The sequence below is a fragment of the Girardinichthys multiradiatus genome, chromosome 11, assembly GCF_021462225.1.
Source record: "Girardinichthys multiradiatus isolate DD_20200921_A chromosome 11, DD_fGirMul_XY1, whole genome shotgun sequence".
Classification (NCBI taxonomy): Eukaryota; Metazoa; Chordata; class Actinopteri; order Cyprinodontiformes; family Goodeidae; genus Girardinichthys; species Girardinichthys multiradiatus.
The window spans coordinates 3,197,989-3,217,096 of NC_061804.1; the positions used below are offsets into that span (position 1 = coordinate 3,197,989).

General features: G+C 38.4%; 2 protein-coding genes across 2 annotated transcripts in view; one reads left to right on the forward strand and one right to left on the reverse strand.

Moving 5' to 3' along the window:
• pou2f3 (POU class 2 homeobox 3) overlaps positions 1–3,889 on the forward strand; it is a 29,543-nt gene extending 25,654 nt beyond the window's left edge. Inside the window, exons 11-13 of the mRNA XM_047379454.1 lie at positions 17–59; positions 219–327; positions 758–3,889. Coding sequence (XP_047235410.1) covers positions 17–59; positions 219–327; positions 758–800 — 195 coding nt within the window. The 3' untranslated portion in view covers positions 801–3,889. The remainder of the gene's footprint in view (positions 1–16; positions 60–218; positions 328–757) is intronic.
• A 459-nt stretch (positions 3,890–4,348) lies between these two features.
• slc37a2 (solute carrier family 37 member 2) lies at positions 4,349–18,405 on the reverse strand. Its single transcript, XM_047379917.1, has 18 exons — positions 17,880–18,405; positions 15,980–16,061; positions 15,466–15,556; positions 15,094–15,172; positions 14,872–15,007; positions 13,382–13,458; positions 12,491–12,657; positions 12,364–12,401; positions 12,143–12,283; positions 10,983–11,073; positions 9,562–9,624; positions 9,036–9,121; positions 8,142–8,190; positions 7,236–7,309; positions 7,074–7,152; positions 6,667–6,764; positions 6,435–6,499; positions 4,349–4,745 (listed from the first exon to the last, which is right to left on the reverse strand). Exons 1-18 carry the CDS (start codon positions 17,936–17,938, stop codon positions 4,730–4,732), a joined length of 1,491 nt encoding a protein of 496 aa, XP_047235873.1. The 5' UTR covers positions 17,939–18,405; the 3' UTR covers positions 4,349–4,729.
• Positions 18,406–19,108: the final 703 nt, after the last annotated feature.

Genomic DNA, 19,108 nt, shown 5'->3' on the forward strand with positions numbered 1-19,108 from the left:
TTTGCAACTGTTTCAGGCCTCAACTTCTAGGTCCTACAGCCCTTTGGCCTCAGGTGCAGGTAAGTACTATCTACCAGATAACTTTCCATAGTTCCCTGACAAAAAAAAAAACAGTCTGGGTAGTTTCCCTTAAAATTACAATAATTTAACTTTTTCAAACTAGTAAAAAGCATTTGACAATATATGTTTTTGAGAATGTTTGGATCTTTATCTTTCAGTTTCATCAAATTCATCCCCAAACAGTCGAGAACCGTCTCCCAACAGTCTATCTGCAGTCTCAATTGCTTTGGCCTCTCAGGTCAACCCAGCGTCCTACAGCGCACCGGGGTAAATGGATGCTATTAAAAATGCCTTGTTTTTATGACGTGAACCTCAATCGTGTCTGCTGTGAAACACCTAATTTACTCTTAGTTCCTAAAGTCAGGTTCTAGACCTCACTGGAGGTCACGAATGAACAAATGCGGGCTCTTGATCCACATTAGAAAACAAACAAAATAACAAAAATAATCATGTTAAAGTATATTTCTGCTAGTAATGTTTGAAGAGATCAAAAAACAGAATAGATAACAAAAACATATTGGCTGTTGATGCTATTTGTGTTATTTCACCCCTGTTTAACTGACTTAGTATTGTCAGCAAACAGTTGGGGTCGAGTCTCCTCCAATTAAGATTGCCCAGTATAACTATGAGGTGATTGTCTTGTCCATTTTATATGTCGAAGAGGATTTTCCTAATTAATCTTTCTTTGGTCTTTCAGTTCCTGGTACCGCACTTGGAATCCTGCCACTTATCATCACTGAGAAAACTGTATCATGTGAAACTTTTGAAGATTGTTTAAGAAGAATGAAGATTGGTTAACACACTCTCCCTGTTTTGAGCAGGGTTACAACTATATGCTATACCAACAAAACAGACACATAACACAAACCAGGACCATAAGCAGAGGACTTCAACACACAGATTTCCTGCCAGTTCATCATTCATGGAAGATCCAAGAAGCCTGGAGCTATTCGATTAGTACTGATGGGACTCTTTATTCGATTGAAAAATGAAGGATGAAGAAAAATAATCATCAAAAGCACCAGTGGGAAGTCTCAGGTTTGAGTTCTCATGCTCAAGACCCAATTAATTTATTTAAATTTTGAAGGATTCATGTGTATATTCACAAAAATTGTGTCAAACTGCCTATTTAGTCGGATTGTAAAAACCTGGTACATGCTGTTAACAATGCTTACTCTGTGTGCTCATATTTAACCTAAATGTTGTTTATATAGCTTCAATTCACAAGGAAATGATATTACATAATAGATACTACAGTCCAATTAGAGGGACTTGGGTTTCCCACTGCATGTTTATAATTACTTTAAAAAATGTAGTATTAAATATTTAGTGTACATGCACCCCCAGTAATGTTTGGATAAATGTCCCTTACCCCGTTGCAAGGTTCTGGCCTAATTCTAGTTTTATATTTGACCCTCTTATTTTCAGAATTATAAGAGCCCATTTAAACTGGTTCATTTCCTGGCACAGAGAACACTTTGAAGCATATTCCATACATTTTCAAGGTTTGGAGTCATTGTCCTTCCAGTAGTTTAGAATAGATCCGTAATTATCCCACAGTAGGAAAATTCAGGTGTGCCAGCAGCAAAGTGAAATGCAAATCGAAGCATGATGATTCACACAAACGTAAAAATCTAAAAAAAACTAAAAAATAAGAATAAGAGACTGTAGAGTAAAGGCAAATTTGGAGCATAAGAAAAATGATTTAGTTATAAAAAGAGCACTCTCAGATTACAAGAAATGTACAACCAAGTAGTTTAGTTTTAAAAATGTACAAAACGTGCATAATAAACAACAATAGACTATTTACAAGAAATGGACAAACTGTGCAGATAACAGCAGGGATCTTAATACTAGTTTGTTGGGAGCAGTGATGGTTATTAAGTCTAAGAGCTGCAGGGAGGGAGGATCTGTGATAACGTTATTTTGTGCACCTAGGATGCAGCTGTCTATCACTGAAGGAGCTCTCCAATTCTGCAACAGCGTGGAGTCGAAGACATTGTCCAACAGTGATGTTATTTTTGCTTGAGTCCTTCTGTCTCCCATTATCTGCAATGGGTTGAGGGTGCATCCTAGGACAGAGCTGGTCTTCTTAATGAGTTCATCTAGCCACTTCCATACAGCTGTCTAGATAAGCTGCTGGTCCAACAAACTACACCATAGAAGATGGCTAATTCCACCACAGAGTCAAAAACTCTTCAGGAACACCCCCCTATGCTCCAAAAGATCTCAGCCTGATTACCAGGCGGAGTCTCCTCTGACTCTTCCTTTAAAGAGTGTCAGTGTTGTGACTCAAGTTAATGTTAGCCTGCATTGTCCAGTCCAAAACCAGTTCTGATGTGCAAGTTTTAGCTGTCTGACCCAAATCATTAACTCAGAAAAAAATTAATTGGTTAGAACATTAAAGAACAACCCAAAACCTGTAAAGATCAAGGCTGCCAAGAACTGGAAACTGCTGGAACTCCAGTATCACTAACCTCTGACCAAGAAAATAAAATCCTGCTCCAAAATCAACATATGAAATGTAAACCACCCACAAAGATGTTATGGTCCATCACGAAAAAAGACTAAGCCAATTAACCACAGTGACGACAAGCATGTTTAAAGTTCAGGTGAGGCTTTAAAACCTAAGAACACCGTATCAGGTGTGAACATGGTGGTGGCAGTACCATGCTGTGGGGCTGCATTACCTCCAAATCTTTCAACTCCACCTCAAATCAACAGCAAAGTAGCTGGTAATGGGACACAGTTGGGTGTTCCAAGGGAACAATGACCCCAGAAACAGGTTTTGGACTGGATGAAGGATTTAAATAAGCCATCAATAAAAAGAGTGGTCAAATATCCAGACAGAATAATACCAGAAACTTATTAGTTGGGGTTTATATATATGAGATTGTATGTATACTCTAACTTTGATCTTGTATGGATTACAGAAAATGTACAGTAAGCTCCTTGTGCACCCACTTATTGTAATCGTTTGTTGACAAAAAAAATCTTCTAAATCAGCCAAAAAAAGCTGAAAATTATAACTGTATAACCGTAATATTTGGCAGATAACATCAACTAGCCCTGACATAAGGGTGCAATCATATTTTTACAAGTAAGAGCAACGTGTTTCACAGAGTTAAGCTAATTAAAAGTTACTACCACTGTTCCAGATATCTATTTTTTGGGGTAGAAACGATTCAAAGTTCTTCACAAACCTTCCATTTCGACTGTCCCACTGTACAGCATCCTGAAGCAATCCTTTATTTTTCAGAAAATGTAATATAATGTCTCCTGTATGTTTTACTCACTGCTTTAACGGTTGAACTTTAAGTGTTTTTACTTTTGACAAACCTAGAAGCCATGCAGGTAAAATGGAAACCGGCAAAGTTCATGTAGTTCTTTTCTCAAATAGGACTAATATATTTTGGGTCTATTTGGTATTAGTTAGTAATGGTTTCTGTATAACAATTGATCTTTTGGCTTGTAGAAAAATACCCTCCCATTTTTAAACTGGACGAGAACTTATGAGCAAGTGCTGCCCTCTGCTGGACGAAAATGAGGCTTCTGGCTACTTTATTTTCCACCGTATATTATTTTTCTGGGTAATTCCCAAAAAAACCTCCAGTCAGATTTCATCTGAAGGTCTGACATTTTTTTTACTCTGTTTGATGACTCTTGATTTTAATTTGTTTTTCATTGTTAATTGTATGTTTTATTTAACTGTATGGAAATGTTTCTGTGGTTTGGAAATCTTGAAAACCAACCCGTTTATGTTCTGTATCGTTACAGTAGGTTCTTTCTGACGAGGCTACAAATAAAGAGGTGTTTTCACTCAAATGTAACTGAACCTAAATTCAGTAAGAGAAATCATTCTGTCGTGTGATTGGCAGTCACAAGAAAAAGTTTGCATGACTGTGAATATTATGTGAAAAACTTAGTACACCCCTGCTGCTCCCATAGGATCTGGAGGGGATAGTAGAGGCAAGGTGTTGCTAATCAAATGCAACAAGTGTAATAACCTCTATAAAAGCAGGAGTTCTGGCAGTTTCGTTTACAGTGGTTTGAATACTTTGCCAAGGAAGAACGCCAACAACAGTTTTGGGGATGCAACTGTTGCAGCCAATAAATCTGGGAAGGGTAATACGGTAATACTATGACTGTCCAAGCTTGTCGTCACTAAAGCAGTAAGAGGTGTAGCTACTAACGTGGCTGTTTAAAGCAGTGATCAGTAGCAGGAATCTCAGCAAAGTTCACGTCTGAAATTCATATAGACTGAAAACACAAGGACGGAAAGCTCGACTGGATTTTTCAATTATTTTATATTTCACAATGAAATGAGCAGCAAAAAAGTGTTTTTACAGCATATCTGAACTCTCTCTCTCACGCAGTTCATCAGATTTCCTGAGGAATTACTTGCGAGGAGACAGAGAAACAAACACAAGATTAAGACAATTTAACGTATATACAGGTTTATGATAAAAAACATTAAAACAACTTAGATGAGGTGATTAAAACCCGTCTCCTCAAAGTGACATTTTCTTCTTCAATTTTCAATCATCAGCTTATTGACTTGAATCGTCCGGCTTGATTTCCTTTGACTGTACAGTGAGGTGAGGTCCGGTTCAGTTATGGTTCCCTGCTGTGATCCTTTGGGTTCTAGTTTGTTTTGATTGTGAGTACATCAGATTTCCCTAAGCCTGAAAAAACAAGAAATAAAACAAGAAATTACAGCTATGTTGACAGAATAACCATTTTACTTTTATTAGATGTGGAAAAAAGGTCTGCCTTTAGTGACGTTACATTAATCTCCTAATCTTTTTTCACTGGTTTTATGCAAAGTATCTCTCCATCTACAACTGGAGTGTCCAGACTATCAGTATTTACGTTTTACTTTTGACTAGGAGTGAACCGATTTCTCAGGATATGACCGGGATCGGCTGATTTTCAGTTTTGAACAAATTCTCCGATAGACATCTGATATTTTCTTTTCATTATTGTGGCGGAAAGAGAGGAAAACTCAAAGTTAGATATTTTGACTTTGTGAAATATGTTACATGAAAAGTAAGATTCAAGAGGGAAAAAGAAACTCAGAAACTCAGATTTAGTTTACGGAGGTTGTTCCTTCAATGCATGCAGCTCAGTAACATACAGTCTAATGGATTCGTTTCTTCTGGGTGACCACCAGAGTTAGACTGTGTTATGGTGTGAAAAGGTCAACCAGAAGGCTTATGGTCTTCAGAGTCTTAGTAAGGACTTGGGGTTTATTAGAAATGAACCGACTGATTCCAACATTTTTACTCCAAGCACTAGACCATGTGAAGGGGCTGCAGGTTCCTTGATAGATGCAGTAGCTTTGAATCCAATTGAGAAAAAAAAAAGGAATTACACGATTATCCAGCCTTATGTTTCACAGCATGTTATCTTAACTTTTATTAAACTGAAAAAATAACAAATTAGAGTTGGTAATAATTTTATATTATGCATAGAGGAAATAATTAAAGGAACAGGCTCCAAGCAGAGAATGTTTGAGGGCATTTTTTAATGCTTTAACCTCAAAACGTCTGGGTAATTCACCAAAAAACACAAAAAAACCTTTGAGAAACATGGAGATAATTCACCAACAAAGGTTATGCAATCTGACAATAAAGAAATGCGGAAGAATAGCGGCTATACGTAAAAATCCAACCCTAACAAATGCTATTTTGTAGCATTGCAATGTAAAATAAACCAGAGGTTGGCGTTTCTGGTCCTTTTGGACCGTTGTTCTGCATATCTCGCGGGTTTTTGAAGTTGAAGCGTCTCTTCAGCTCGTCACCAGGTTGTGCAGGAGCCTATTATCGACTCATTCATTTAAATTTGGTGTGTTCAACCAAATTTAAATGCAGGTAACGAGCCCTTGAGGACCAGGATGATCCACCCTGTCAGTACATAATATGAATTAGGTAAGAATCTAGACCTTTTCTTCAATCTAAGATATAGGTTTAGAGATTGTAAAACTGTCCTGTTATATAATGCTTTGATTATTGTAAAGAAACTGTGAAACGATTGAATTTTGTAAGGAGGAATTATAGTAATAAGTTTCAGTTTGATTTTATTTGTAAAAATCCAGTTTTAAGTTAGTTTTAAATCACTGAAAACAAAGCAACAGTTAGTCAGTTAAATTGCTGACCATAAATAAATAAAAATATGTATCCTCTGTGTGAGAGATTAGTTCTTAAAGTAAAATCTGTAGATAAGAGCTTAAAAACCAGATCCAGTGTTGCAGTTTTTAAGCTTAAATAAACCTGCTGTTCATGTGACACTGTCCTACTGGTTTAATCTTTAAATGAAATATTGAATATCATAGAATACTGCGCTACATATTTTTCAGATGATAAGTGACTCACCTTCTGGCTCGGGAGATCTGTCCACACCAGCCTTTAACTTCCTTAAAGACAAGTCGGGTCAAAAACTGTGAAAACAACGTGAAATGACCCAATAATCAGTCTGGGTTTGGTAAAACAACTGCAGGCCATCATCAGAGAACACAGTTAGCAACAACAATAGTCAGAACAAAGAGTTTCAAGCATCGCTATTAAAGATTTGATAAATTAGTGTTATTAAAGTGTTGGTTCTGACCAGGCAGGCTAGGATGTCAGCAGAGATCAGCATGTAGAAAACGTTGTTCCAGCCGGTGGGTGAAATCACACCAGCGAGCAGAGGACCCAATGCTGCACCTGCAAAAATCACATGCCTAATATGTTTGTCCACCAAAACATTTACTGCTGAAGGACCTTTAGATGCACACAAATATCTCCAGAAGGCTTCAGAAGTTAAAAAAAAACACAAGGCCACCTCGGCGACAACTTCAAAAACAAAAATCGGAGGACTGCTTAGTAAATATAGTTGCCCCATTTCTTTTATTTGACTGTTGCAGCTTTGAAAACCACATTATTTTTAGACATATTCACTGAAAACGTATTCAAAATGTATTTTATGTGGAGCAAATCTTAGTCTTAGGAGTAATATGAGTTTCCAATGCATACCTATTGATCCCGTTCCATCAATGATTGCAGTAACTGTTGATAAAGCTCTGGAGTTTCCTCTAAGACTCTCATGTGTTCCCTGCAATGAAACAGAAATATTTTCATCATATCGGCTTTTAAAGCCCAGAAATGAAATGAGGCAGACGATGTTTCAAGCCTCACCAGGTCAGCAGATACAGCTGTGGTGATCAGGGCGTAAGGGCCGTTCACCAGACCTCCACACAGCAGCAGCATACCTACAAATCAAACTCGAATGAATTGTCACGTAGAAATTCTTTTTCATACATCCATCTCTAAATATTTCGAAATGAAAGTCCTTCCATGTGTCTGAATGTTAACCCTGCACAGATTAAGTCTGCTGTTTGCTCCACTGATCCACCTCTTTTCAGTTCAAATTAGGATTACCTCTCCAGATTTGAATGTTTGGTAATCGGAGGCGCCCTTTCCCCTCTTTTAAAAGAACATATAGTTTTCTTTCATCTTTTGAGGAGTTAGAACTATGGACTAAATTAACACCATGAAGAAAGCACTTACAATCAATACATAAAATCCCAGAGAACCGTCTTATCTAACGGTCGATTTATAGTTGCTAAACACACACAAGCTTATCAAGTCTGATATTGCAGAATTTGCTGCTTCTCTCTGCTGCCGTTTCCTAAAAATTGTAGCACTTGGTTTTAAGATCGTTTATTTTAAGCTATGTCTTGCCAAATTAGCCTAAAAAAGTGTTTAAACTGAAACCTTTACACTAATTTGAGTAAGGGCAGCGCCTGTGAGTGGGCAGCAAAGCCTCGGTGACCCGTCCCCGCCTTTTGGATGGGTTGTACTGGAATTCTAATTTCCCCTCGGGGATCAATAAAGTATCTTTGAATTGAATTTAGCCTTGAAAACCAGTCAGAGTTTAGGTAAAACTGGGTAACTACTGTCATAGATCAGAGAGAAGTTGTTTTCACATCGAAGTTTTAAAGTTTCTTCATGTATTATATAGATGAGGCTGGTAAAAATTAAAAATGGGATGTGTTCTGTTTAAACATAAACAGATATATTGCTGAATTAAAAGTCTCTTACCGACGGTGATCCCGAGGCTCCTCTGTCCGATGTAATTATAGAGGAAGAGCTGGAAGCAGAACAAACAGAAGACGCAAGTAAAACTAGATTTCCACCATAATTTCAACATCACATATGGACCCTTTTGCATTTTCAGACCCTAATTTCTTTCCTGTAAACAAGCCAACTTGTACCCATGTACTAACCATCGGGTTTCAGTTTATTTAACTAAGTAGTTACATTTTTTAACAATAAAACGGATAAATAATGATAAAAACGATCAGTCTGTCATTTTCTATACTGCTTATTCCCAAACTTCTCAGGGAACTGGTGCCTATCTCCAGCAGTCTATGGGCGAGCAGCGGGGTACACCCTGGACGGGTCGCCAGTCCATCGCAGAGCAACACACAAACAACCAAGCACACACTCATTCACACACTTTAGAGAAATCAATTAACCTAACAGGACTGTCTTTGGGCTGTGGGAGGAGTACCCGGTGAGAACCCACGCAGGCATGGGGAGACGGAGAATATGCAAACTCCATGCAGAAAGAGTCGAACCCAGCACCACCGTGCAGCCCCAGATAAAAATGATCAAATCTCACTTATTTGATCCGTCGACTCTCATGAAATATTAAGGATTATAATCGCGGATCAACACAAAATAACTATCACTGATCTCCTGTTGGTTGTTACCATTTACTGCTGTCACATAACCACGTTTCCATGGAGTAGATGACAAAAATATCCCCTAGAAGGTATCAACGACTGTCTGGTGGACCACTGTCAAAAAAGGAACCTCAGAAAGCCGAGAGAAGTCCAGCAAAACTCACATGGAGAAGAAAAACCAAACGGATAAAAACCAGTAAGTCTCTGCCATTGAGTTGTCAATAATGTGAAGAAAGATATTTCTCACCATGGGCGCAGCAGCAATCAGCATGACGCAGCAGGTTGAGGCTCTTCCACCAGTGAAGTCAGACACCAGGCCGGCCATGATGCCTCCTGTGGACACAGAGAGGGGAGATCTTCATGGCTGCTTAAAAAACTGTTAGATCAGTTCAGTTTTATACGTCTAAACGAGCAACTTTCTAACTTAAATCTTCATGTAAGATTTTGGGAGCAAAAACCTGGTTTATTTTTCGGAAACAGCAGAACTTTAAACTACAGACTTTTAATGAAGGGTAATGAAATCATCTAAAGTGATGCAGATTTCTGAAAACGTCCTTTCTTTATTATTTAGACTTTAATAAAAGCTTAGCAGCATTTTACGTTATAGATGAAGCACACAGGATATCTGTTGGACATTCTTCGCATCCGTATAACGTATGCTGCCAAAATCCGTTTTTAGGTTCATATTTTGGATTTTTGAAGTCTTTCTTCTTCATGCTGTGAAACAAAATCTGAAATGATCAAACAATAAGACCAGATTAATAAAAACCTACCCAGGATCCCTCCGGCATCGAATAATGTCGACATATCTCCCGCCTCTTTAGCTTGAAAATGTGCTGAGGAAGAAAACAAAGCATCAGACATACAGCTGAAACCAGACATTACCAGATTATACACTGTATAGAGAGACAAGGTTGTGCATTGAGGAAAAATAATCTGAAAATATCTGAAATCTTAACATCTTAAACCAGATATTTACATACATTGTATAAAAACCACATGTACCTTTTTCTCAGTCTGACATTCAGACTAAACTATACGGATATTGTCAAATGTTTCGGGTTTCCTTCAACAAGTTTCTCACAATAGTTTGCTAGAAGTTTTTAGGCCACCTTTCTCACACACACCTTTTCAGCTGTGCATATAAAACATTTCTCTGGGGCTGAGACCAGCCCTATGTGAGGACCACTACAAAACAAAACCCTGATGTCCTAATGGTCGCTGCCCCCTGTGCCCTAACTTTAACTTTCAAATCTTGAGATGTTGCTTCACTATTTTCCACATAATGTTCTTTCCATCTGCCTTGTGATGTGGCACCAGTCTGTCTTACAAGAAAACCTCCCCACAGCATGATGCTGCCACCCTTTTACTTCACAAGGATGGCGTTATTAGAATTTCAAGCCTCCTCCTTCTTCTCCAAATGTAACTATGGTCATTTTGACCCAAACAGTTTCATTTTAGTTTCATCAGAACACAGGAAAGTTCTCCAAAAATTAAGGTCTCCATCTCTGTGCTTCTTCCTAACAGAGTGGTCTTTCAGGACTTGGTTCACTGAGGATAACGGCTCTTTCTTACCAGCTTCAGCCAGCATCTTAACAAGGTCTTTGCTTTTTTTTCCCCCTGGGGTTTGTTTGCACATTTCACACTTAAACATGTTTGCTTCAGGGACACAGAACCCACCCCCTTCCACAACATCTGGAAATTATAACCTAGGTGGAACCAGACTTGTGAAGGTCTACAGTTCTATTACTGATGCCTCAACTAATTTCTTTTGAATTTTCCATGATGTCACAAAAGGAAGCAGCGAGATTGCCATAAAATACATCCACAGCCACGAATCTATTTCATTAAAATGCTGTAAATTAACCCATCAGAAGGTTATGAAGCCATGACCTCATCCGTCGGGATTTCCACAATTGTTTACAGTATAGCAACTCTGGGTAAGGAGACCTCTGAACTTAAGGTCTCTATTATTCTGGCATTCAACAAATAGTGATAATTATGAAAATCTAATCTTTCCTAAAACAGGAAAGGTTTAGTCTGAAGTTATTTTGACAGTGGGGGAAGAAAACAGCCATGTGTCCTTTTATACGCCGTTTTAAATGTCTTGTTTTAACTTTAAAATCACATGAATAAAGATTTCTTGTGTAAGTAATGTTTGGGTCAAACTGTAAAATGTGTGAATAATACTGACCAACATTTGAGATGTAGAGAGGGAGCCAGTACAGGAAGGTGTAGCTGACCAGCTTAGCAAACAGCAGACAGAGAGAGAACTCCACCACTCCCTGTTGGAAACAGAAGGTCACATTAAACACTGCTGGAGGAATAATGATCGCTGTGCAGTAATGAACACGTGGGTTGATATTACAGTAGCAACTTCAACACCAGTAGCACAAATCGGACCAGAACCAGATTAACTAGGAAGTTCTCCAGTCGAGGATTTTTGAAATTGCTTTTAACTTTATCTGTAGATGTCATTCAAGTTGCATTTTTTTTGTAAAAAACAACAAATGGGGAAAAAGTTTTTTTGTTTTTACATTTTCTAAAGGTACTAACCACACTAACTTAATGAATCTTATTACTTCTCATCATAATTGTACTAGTTTGCTGGTAATTCTTGACTGTTTTAACCAATTTTCTGAGAAAGTAATCTGCTAATCTGAATTGAGTAGAGTGGGATTAAGACTCTAGAAGCGGTTTGGTTTAAAGACAATCATTTATACCCCTGGTAGACCTACGTTTCATTTGACCAACATGTTTTTTCTGACTGGAAGTAGAAATGGTTTGAAATGGACCAGCCAGAGTCCCAACTTGAATGTGATAAGAGAATCTGTGGAAGAAACTAAAGATTAGGGTGATGGCAAGGAGGCCCACCAACCTCAAACTCTTGGAGCTTATCACCAAAGATAAATCATCAAACATGGAAAAAAGCTCCTCAGCAATTATAAGAAGAGTTTGATAGCAGTAATGCCGATGAGGAATTGAACATTTATTGAAAAAGGGTATAAATAATTGAGATCCCTGTCTCATTCCCTATCAGAAAGAAACTTCTGGGCTGAATAACATTAGCTTTAAATCTAAATGTGCCAGGGGTATGAATAATTTTGTGATTGGTTCAACAACAAAAATGTAAAAGAGAAGAAGAAAAAGCACGGTTTAAAATCAGGCCATTAGGTTCTGGTCATCCCTTTTTCTGTTTGAGAATCACTAATGTGGTAATACTGCAACAGAGACAAAGGGTTTAAACACACTTCATTCTCAGACCACTAGATGGTCTGAAACGTTATAGTTGGAACCAATTCAAACAAGTCCAACGTTTCAGCAGTTAAAATGAAGCTGCTTCTGTCTGCTTACAGGTATACAGAGAGCCCCAAAGAAGCTTATGGCCTCAGAATGCTCCTCTACGATCTCTGGAGTCTCCGTGGAGACGGCGCCGTTGATGCTTCCGTTACCGTTCCGCAGCAGAGGCTCGGTCTCACCGTTCTCCTGAACGATCTGATGGACAAACAGCTGTGAGATCAGGGAGTAATGTTACAGGAGAAATGAGGAGGAGGAAGGTTTCTGTTAAAGCTCACATGATGCTGAGGAAGAGAGCAGTTCACATCTTGAGGTTCTGAAGTGGAAAGAGAGCAAGATGAGGTTTTCATTCATAAAGTCAGAAATAACAGCAAGATGGATCCGAAACAGCAAAATGAAACCAACTTTCAACCAGGAAGAAGAAACACAGGACCCCAGCACAGGCGATGATGAGTCCCGGGACGATGAAGGACATCCCCCACTCTGAGGAGACGAAGACTCCAGCGATGAGGGAGCCCAGGATGTTTCCCACAGAGGTGTGGGAGTTCCAAACACCCATGATGAACCCACGTCTGATGGTTTAAAAGATAAAAAAGATAAAGTTATCTTCACTATCCTGCGGCTGTTGTATGACTGTCTATATGTGATGCAACAAATTAAAGGCTATGAATCAGAAATTATAATTTTGCTTCTGGGTTTTTTAAAACAACTACTATTTTTGGATCAGCTAACTTTAAACGACAACTTCTGGTCAGGCATGAAGAGTTACACCTTCAGCCTTCAAAATAAGATGATTTTTTTGTTCTGTCTTAACAAATATGGGTAAAAATCTACATTTCAGGATGACCTGATTGATTCAGCAGAGCTATCAAAGGCATTTCTGTTTAACTTCTTTTTATAGCCTCCACAATATATCTGGAAATCTGGTTAAATAAAAGGAAAAACTCAGATTTGTTCTCCACTGTTCCATGTTTGGACTTTAACTCAGTTCAGAGTTCTTGAATTTATCTTCCAGCAGAAAAAGTCACACTGAGCAGCTCCAGTCCATGTGAAGCTGTCATGATTTCATGGGTCAGAAAGACATAATCTATAGCTGCACCTCTAAGAGACGTGAGACGCTTCTCATTCTGCTATTCGAGTTTTTATGTCATTATGACCAGTTTGACCAGTTTCTCCAGACATTTAACAGCAAGATGTTGTCTCTATCGGTGCTTGGTTTCACTGCGCTGTTAAAACGTGTGATTCAGTCGACTCCAGAACTCTGCAGAGTCAGCCGGACAGCCTCCCCATACTCACTTCCCCTTTCCGAACCAGTTGCCGACGCAAGCCACCACAGCTGGCCAACCGGTGGTCTGCACGATCCCGTTCATGACCTGCAGAGTGAAGCACGGAGAACGAGATGAGAGGGAGGCATTGCAAAGCTGCAGAGTATATGCCCAGACATGTATGTGCAGTCAGATGATGCAGCTGTAAGTCATATGATGGGTGTGAGTGAAGCTTTGGTAAAGACTCTTTAGATCTCTGCTGTTTATTCTAAGGAGAAGGAAGAACTACTAACCAACACTTAGAAAACCTGCAATGGAGTAAAATGCTCGTTAATCATTCCTAAAGTCGACGACATCATCGTTATTTAATGTTTTAAACACTTTTTAGGCATGGTTTTTTTTTTTTATGTCTTTGTAGTAAGAAGCCAAAAATCTGTTCAGTTTCTCCTTCTGGGAGGTCATGTGTTGGAGTGAAGCTCAACGGAGACTTCAAAGCGAATATCACTTCCCTACAAACAAGAAACAATGGATAGTTTCAATTCTCCAGTTCACATGACTGCATATTTACGCTCCCAGCAGACTCCTGAAGCAAAACTTCACAGGAGAAACATAACATCGGCTGCTGTGAAAAAGCATCTCTCCCTTTATGGATCTCGTCTTCTTCTGCTTTTCTGTCACACTTAAGTGTTTTAGATCAAAGATATTTCAACAATCAATCCAAAACATAATGACCCCTCGTTAAGCCATACCTTAACTGGGATTAAACACATTCTTTGGAAAGTTAAGTTAAAGCTATAAACTAGATTTAGGCCTGAAAACTGCCTGACATGTTGAATCAAGAAATTATTTAAATAGAAACTCTGTAGGGGTAAATACTTTTACACAGCACTTTACAATAAGTAACTGAATTAATTCAACTAGTTTATATTAGAAAAGATGACTAATGAAAAAAAGGAAGGTAGGAAACCAGTATAATTGGTTAAAAGTAAATCATTTCTGTTTTTTTTATCACAGTTAAACAGTTTAAGCAAAGCTAATAAGATTATTTCAAAATGAACAATAAGGACGTTTAGTATGTTTCTGACATGTTTCTGAGCTGCTGAATGTCTGACATGTGAGCTGGACTTGGTTTCTAAAGGACAAAGGCAATTTAAAGCGAAGTGAAACAAAGCTCTCCTGACAAAGTCCTTGTTTGCAGCGGCGCTCTGAGTGTCCGTCCACAGAGCAACAGTCCTGCCAAGCTGAGCAACAAATGAAACCTGACTGCTGGGTCCTGGTATGACTTCAGTCAGCAAAAAAAAGCAACAGCTCATCTGATCTTTGTGCTTCCCCTTACTAAAATGTAGTTTCTGCCACGCACCATGGAGACAGCTTTCTTTGTAGTTACATTTAATTCTTTAGAGGTTTAAAAGGCTCATCTTGTTTCCCAATGCGGTCTTAAAAGCAGCATTAAAGCTGATTTTTTATTCCCTTTCATACAAGACATTTCCAGGAGAGTCGGAGGTAGGTGTGTGTGCGTACCTGGATGAAAGCGTAGTACCCTAACGAGTGGATGTTCCAGTAGTAGCCGAGCCCAAACAGGCATGTGAACAATCCGCTCATCAGCATCCCAAAGCTCAGGTAGTACCGCAGAGGAAGGCGCTCTCCAAAGATCCCACTGGAGACAAAGAATATGACCTGGAGTGAGTAGGCTGAGAGGCCCACAACACCAAACCTGAGGAGCTAACTGCCGCAGCTACAAACCTGAAAAACATGCCGATGGCATAGGCGACGAGGAAGGAGTTATCCAGGACTCCAAAGAGGGTCTGATAGTTGTCCTGGTCTGCAGAAAGGACACACATGAAACAGGTATTAATCTTAATGATACTAAATAGGACAAGTATGTGGTCAAAATGCTAAAATATTTAAAGAAAGACTTCTTCGTAGTTTACTTAGTGGAACAGATGGTGTAATGCTAAATTATTCATAAAATCTTGAATTTCTTTTACAGCAAAACATCAGAGACCAAACTAGAACAAAGACGTTATACGCAGCATCCAGAAGCTTGCAAAAAGGAACTTGTCAATTCAATTCTTTTAAAATAAACAAATGAAGAAAGGTCAGTAAAGAACTTACCAAACGGCGTCCAGTCACACCAGGTATCATTATCGGTTACGTTGAGGTCTGCGGGTCGAATCACTAGAGAACAGTTTCTATGCAGCTGACTCTGAGTTTCAGACATAAAAAGAACAGAAATAGATGAAACAACTCAGATAAAACAGCAACAGATAAGCCACATGATGCTGCCTCCCTTATACTACATAGTGGTGCAAGTTTCCCTCTTTTTACCATCAAACGTAACAATGGTCATTATGGCCAAACGTTTACTTTTTAGTTTGATCAGACCTCTGGATGTGCCTCAAAAAATGTAGGTTTTTGCCTCTGTTCAACTGACTTGAGTCATTCAAACGCTGAATGCCTTTGAATAAAACTTATTAAGACAAAGTCCGGATTTTTTCTTCTTGTGAGTCAACTTCTCTCCACTTAGATAAGAAAATTCCACAACAACAGTTTTACAATCACAAATATTTCTGCAGATGAGCTACGACAGTTTAAGTCGAAGCAACACAAACAACATTTCTCTGGTCACCTTAACAATGCTGATGGGCTTCCTTGACAGGTGGTAGGCTGTGTAGAAGAGGAATGTGAGGAAGAGGATAAAACCACGGTACCTGCAACAGGAACATGAAAAGCTCATGTAAACAACAATTATTTAAACAAAGACTACCTTTATTGATTTGTTCTGATAAAATAACCAAGCAATAAAGAAGGGTGAGACAAGGACATAAATACATCAGCGGTTTAAAAAGGAGAACTACAAGTCTCCACTGATGCATCAACGCATGTTTGATGAACATACATGACATTCAGAGGAAGCAACACAGACCAGCCTGCTGTGGATGAACTGTTTCCATAATGGAGCTCCTATGTGATCATACAACAACGTGCATTTATATACTGATAAAAAACGGTTCAGTGTGCTGCGTGTTTTTACAAAATGCTTTGAATAAATCGGCCCAAGTAGTTTAACAGATATTAAAAATTTGAGTGCAATGATTTGACCTTGTTTCCACCCTGTGAGAAATGGAGTCTCATTTATCAGCGTATTTGAAACCGATTATGAATACGTGGAAAAACGCGAATAGTTCCAACAAAATGTGTGAACGCTGCCAACGTCTTGGTAAAAGGACTCAACAGAGGAGCTGCTTTGCAGTATAGAACTTTGAGATGCCCAAGCTCTCATTTCCCCACATAATTCCTTTCAGGGATGATAAAGTTGTTACTGACCATTCAGCCCTCCTGTCATGTTAAAGTCACAATGTTGGCACTTAAATGGTTTGCCTCATGATTAACGGTAAGATCTTTCTCCGTATTGATTGGTGTTCTTTCATCTTCTACTGCCCCCCTTTCCTGTGGCGTCCCACAAGGCTTTATCCTTGGCCCCTTCCTTTTCTTTCTTTTTACATGCTACCACTTGGGTTAATCGTTAATCAATGTCAAACACGACCGATTCTTTCACTACTATGCAGATGACATACAAATAGATCTATCAAGGATTAGTAGAAATATTGAAGGTTTTTTCATGATATATTTAATTTTTAATAGATTACTACTCACTTATCTTGGCTGATAACTGAAAGAACTTGGCAACCCTATTATTAGAAATGTATTTAATAATAAGCAAGATTCAACCCCACGTTCTAACCCTTCATGCTTTTGTTTGCAAGTAACTTATAAAACAATAATAATTTTAAAAAAACTCAGGCACTTTGGAAATTTTTTGTTACAAAGCAGAAGAAAATCCAGATTTCTGATGAGTCATGTTCTAGATAATTGGTAGAAACTGGAAATTTAGTTTGTAACGAAATGTTTCTAACTGCTCCTTATACGTTTTCTTGTCTTGTTTTTTTTTTTTTTTTTTTTTTTAAAGATAACAGGCAGAAGGCCGTATGCTTCTAATTGTTATACATTTTTAATTTACAAAAAACCATGAGAAAACACAGGTTTTCCATCTTTTCGACATTTTGTTAATGTAGAAATAAAACGTGATCCTAAAGTTTCTACAAACAGTAGTGGTTTGGAAAAGCTTTCATGCACCAGCTGTGTGATCAGGAGGTGGAGGCTCAAATGTTCAGCACCTTTGTTTTTCCCAATTCCTTGAGTCCTGGACGGCAGTATCGACCCGTTAAAGTGCAAATCTGAGTCGATAATTAGATGACAAAATGTACCTTTAAAAAGGAGCTAATTTAAAAAAAAAAAAAAAACTCTAAAGTCGTATTAAAAGCAAGTCATTAAATGCTTATACCGGGCAATGATATATTATAAACATGTATTAAAAGCTTTGGCGCCTTTTATGTTAACTAATTTAAAGAATCCATGTTTATCGACTGGACTGAGTAAATCATCTACAGCAGGGAGATAAAGTAGAAACAGATAAAGCTGCCCTGAAACCGAGTTGGCTCTGCCGAAAATAATACGTTGAAACTTACCAGCTGTCCCGAGAAAATGAGGTAACAAGTCGTATTCCAGGAGCCAGAGGAGACTTCATTGTTGGTTAAAGACCGGTTAAAACCTTACCCTGAAACTGTTACTACTTGATCATAAACATCATGTCCTCGAAGTAAAGATATATATCACTCAGATAAGGCTTGGTTGTGGATAACTACGGGTTTATAAACGACACAACCGTTAAGTCGTCGAGTGGAAAGATGAAAAAAAAAACAAAAAAACGGAAGAATGTTAAATGAAGCCGGATGATAAAAGCAGACGTTAGCTGCTACATGTGAAAAACGGCTGCTGCCCTGCTTCTAGTGCGGAGATAGAGTCTGTTAACATCCAGCGGAGCTCCATACTGTGCCTCTAAGTTTATATACACCGATGAGAAGAGCCAGCCTACCTCCCCGACCCTGAATTTAATGTTACAGCGTGGAAAAGCACTACAGAATTACTAATAATCTTCCGAGGAGATGCGATTGTCCACCAGATTTTCCAGGAGGAGCTTCCCGACGTCAGCTGCTGCCCTTACGTAATCGCGTCATTGTAAACAGAACCTAGTATGGCAAGTCCTTTTACCAAATAATCGAGCCACATTCCTACCCTGGTTACTGGTGGAGTACAAACTTTTTGCCAAATGGGTCATAATCATCAAATTTATTTTTCCATTTATATATATATATATAAAGTCTGATTGTTCTTAACCTGCTCAAAGCGACATTTTAGTGAAACAAATAAAGTAGTCAAGTAGAAAGATTTGTAAATCACTGTAGATCCAAAACATTAAAAGGGTTTTGCAGGTTTGTCTAATTAAGAGAAACAAAAACAGTTTCCATTTTTTTTGTGTGTGTGAAATGATTTTCTTGTCTATTCTCAACAAGACCAGAATATGGATCACTCTTTATTTTAAAACATTTGCTATATTTAGCCAAGTTTGCTAAATCAATCACATGCAGATTTGGGTGCTCAGCTCCAGATTACCTCAAGTAGATCAAAATACTCTGAAGGAACACGCTGTTGGTGGAGGTATCTGTAGTAAACACTACAGCATTCATGTGAAAGAAAGCTGTAAAAATGTCTTAGTTGTTCACTTAGTTGTGGCAGATATGTTGGCTACAGATAACAAAGGTTCTCTACTGGATCGAGTTTGGAGTGAACTCATTGGATCTAAGGTTTCAGGTTCACCATCTGAATGTTGCAAATGAAATCGATACTCCCATCTGTT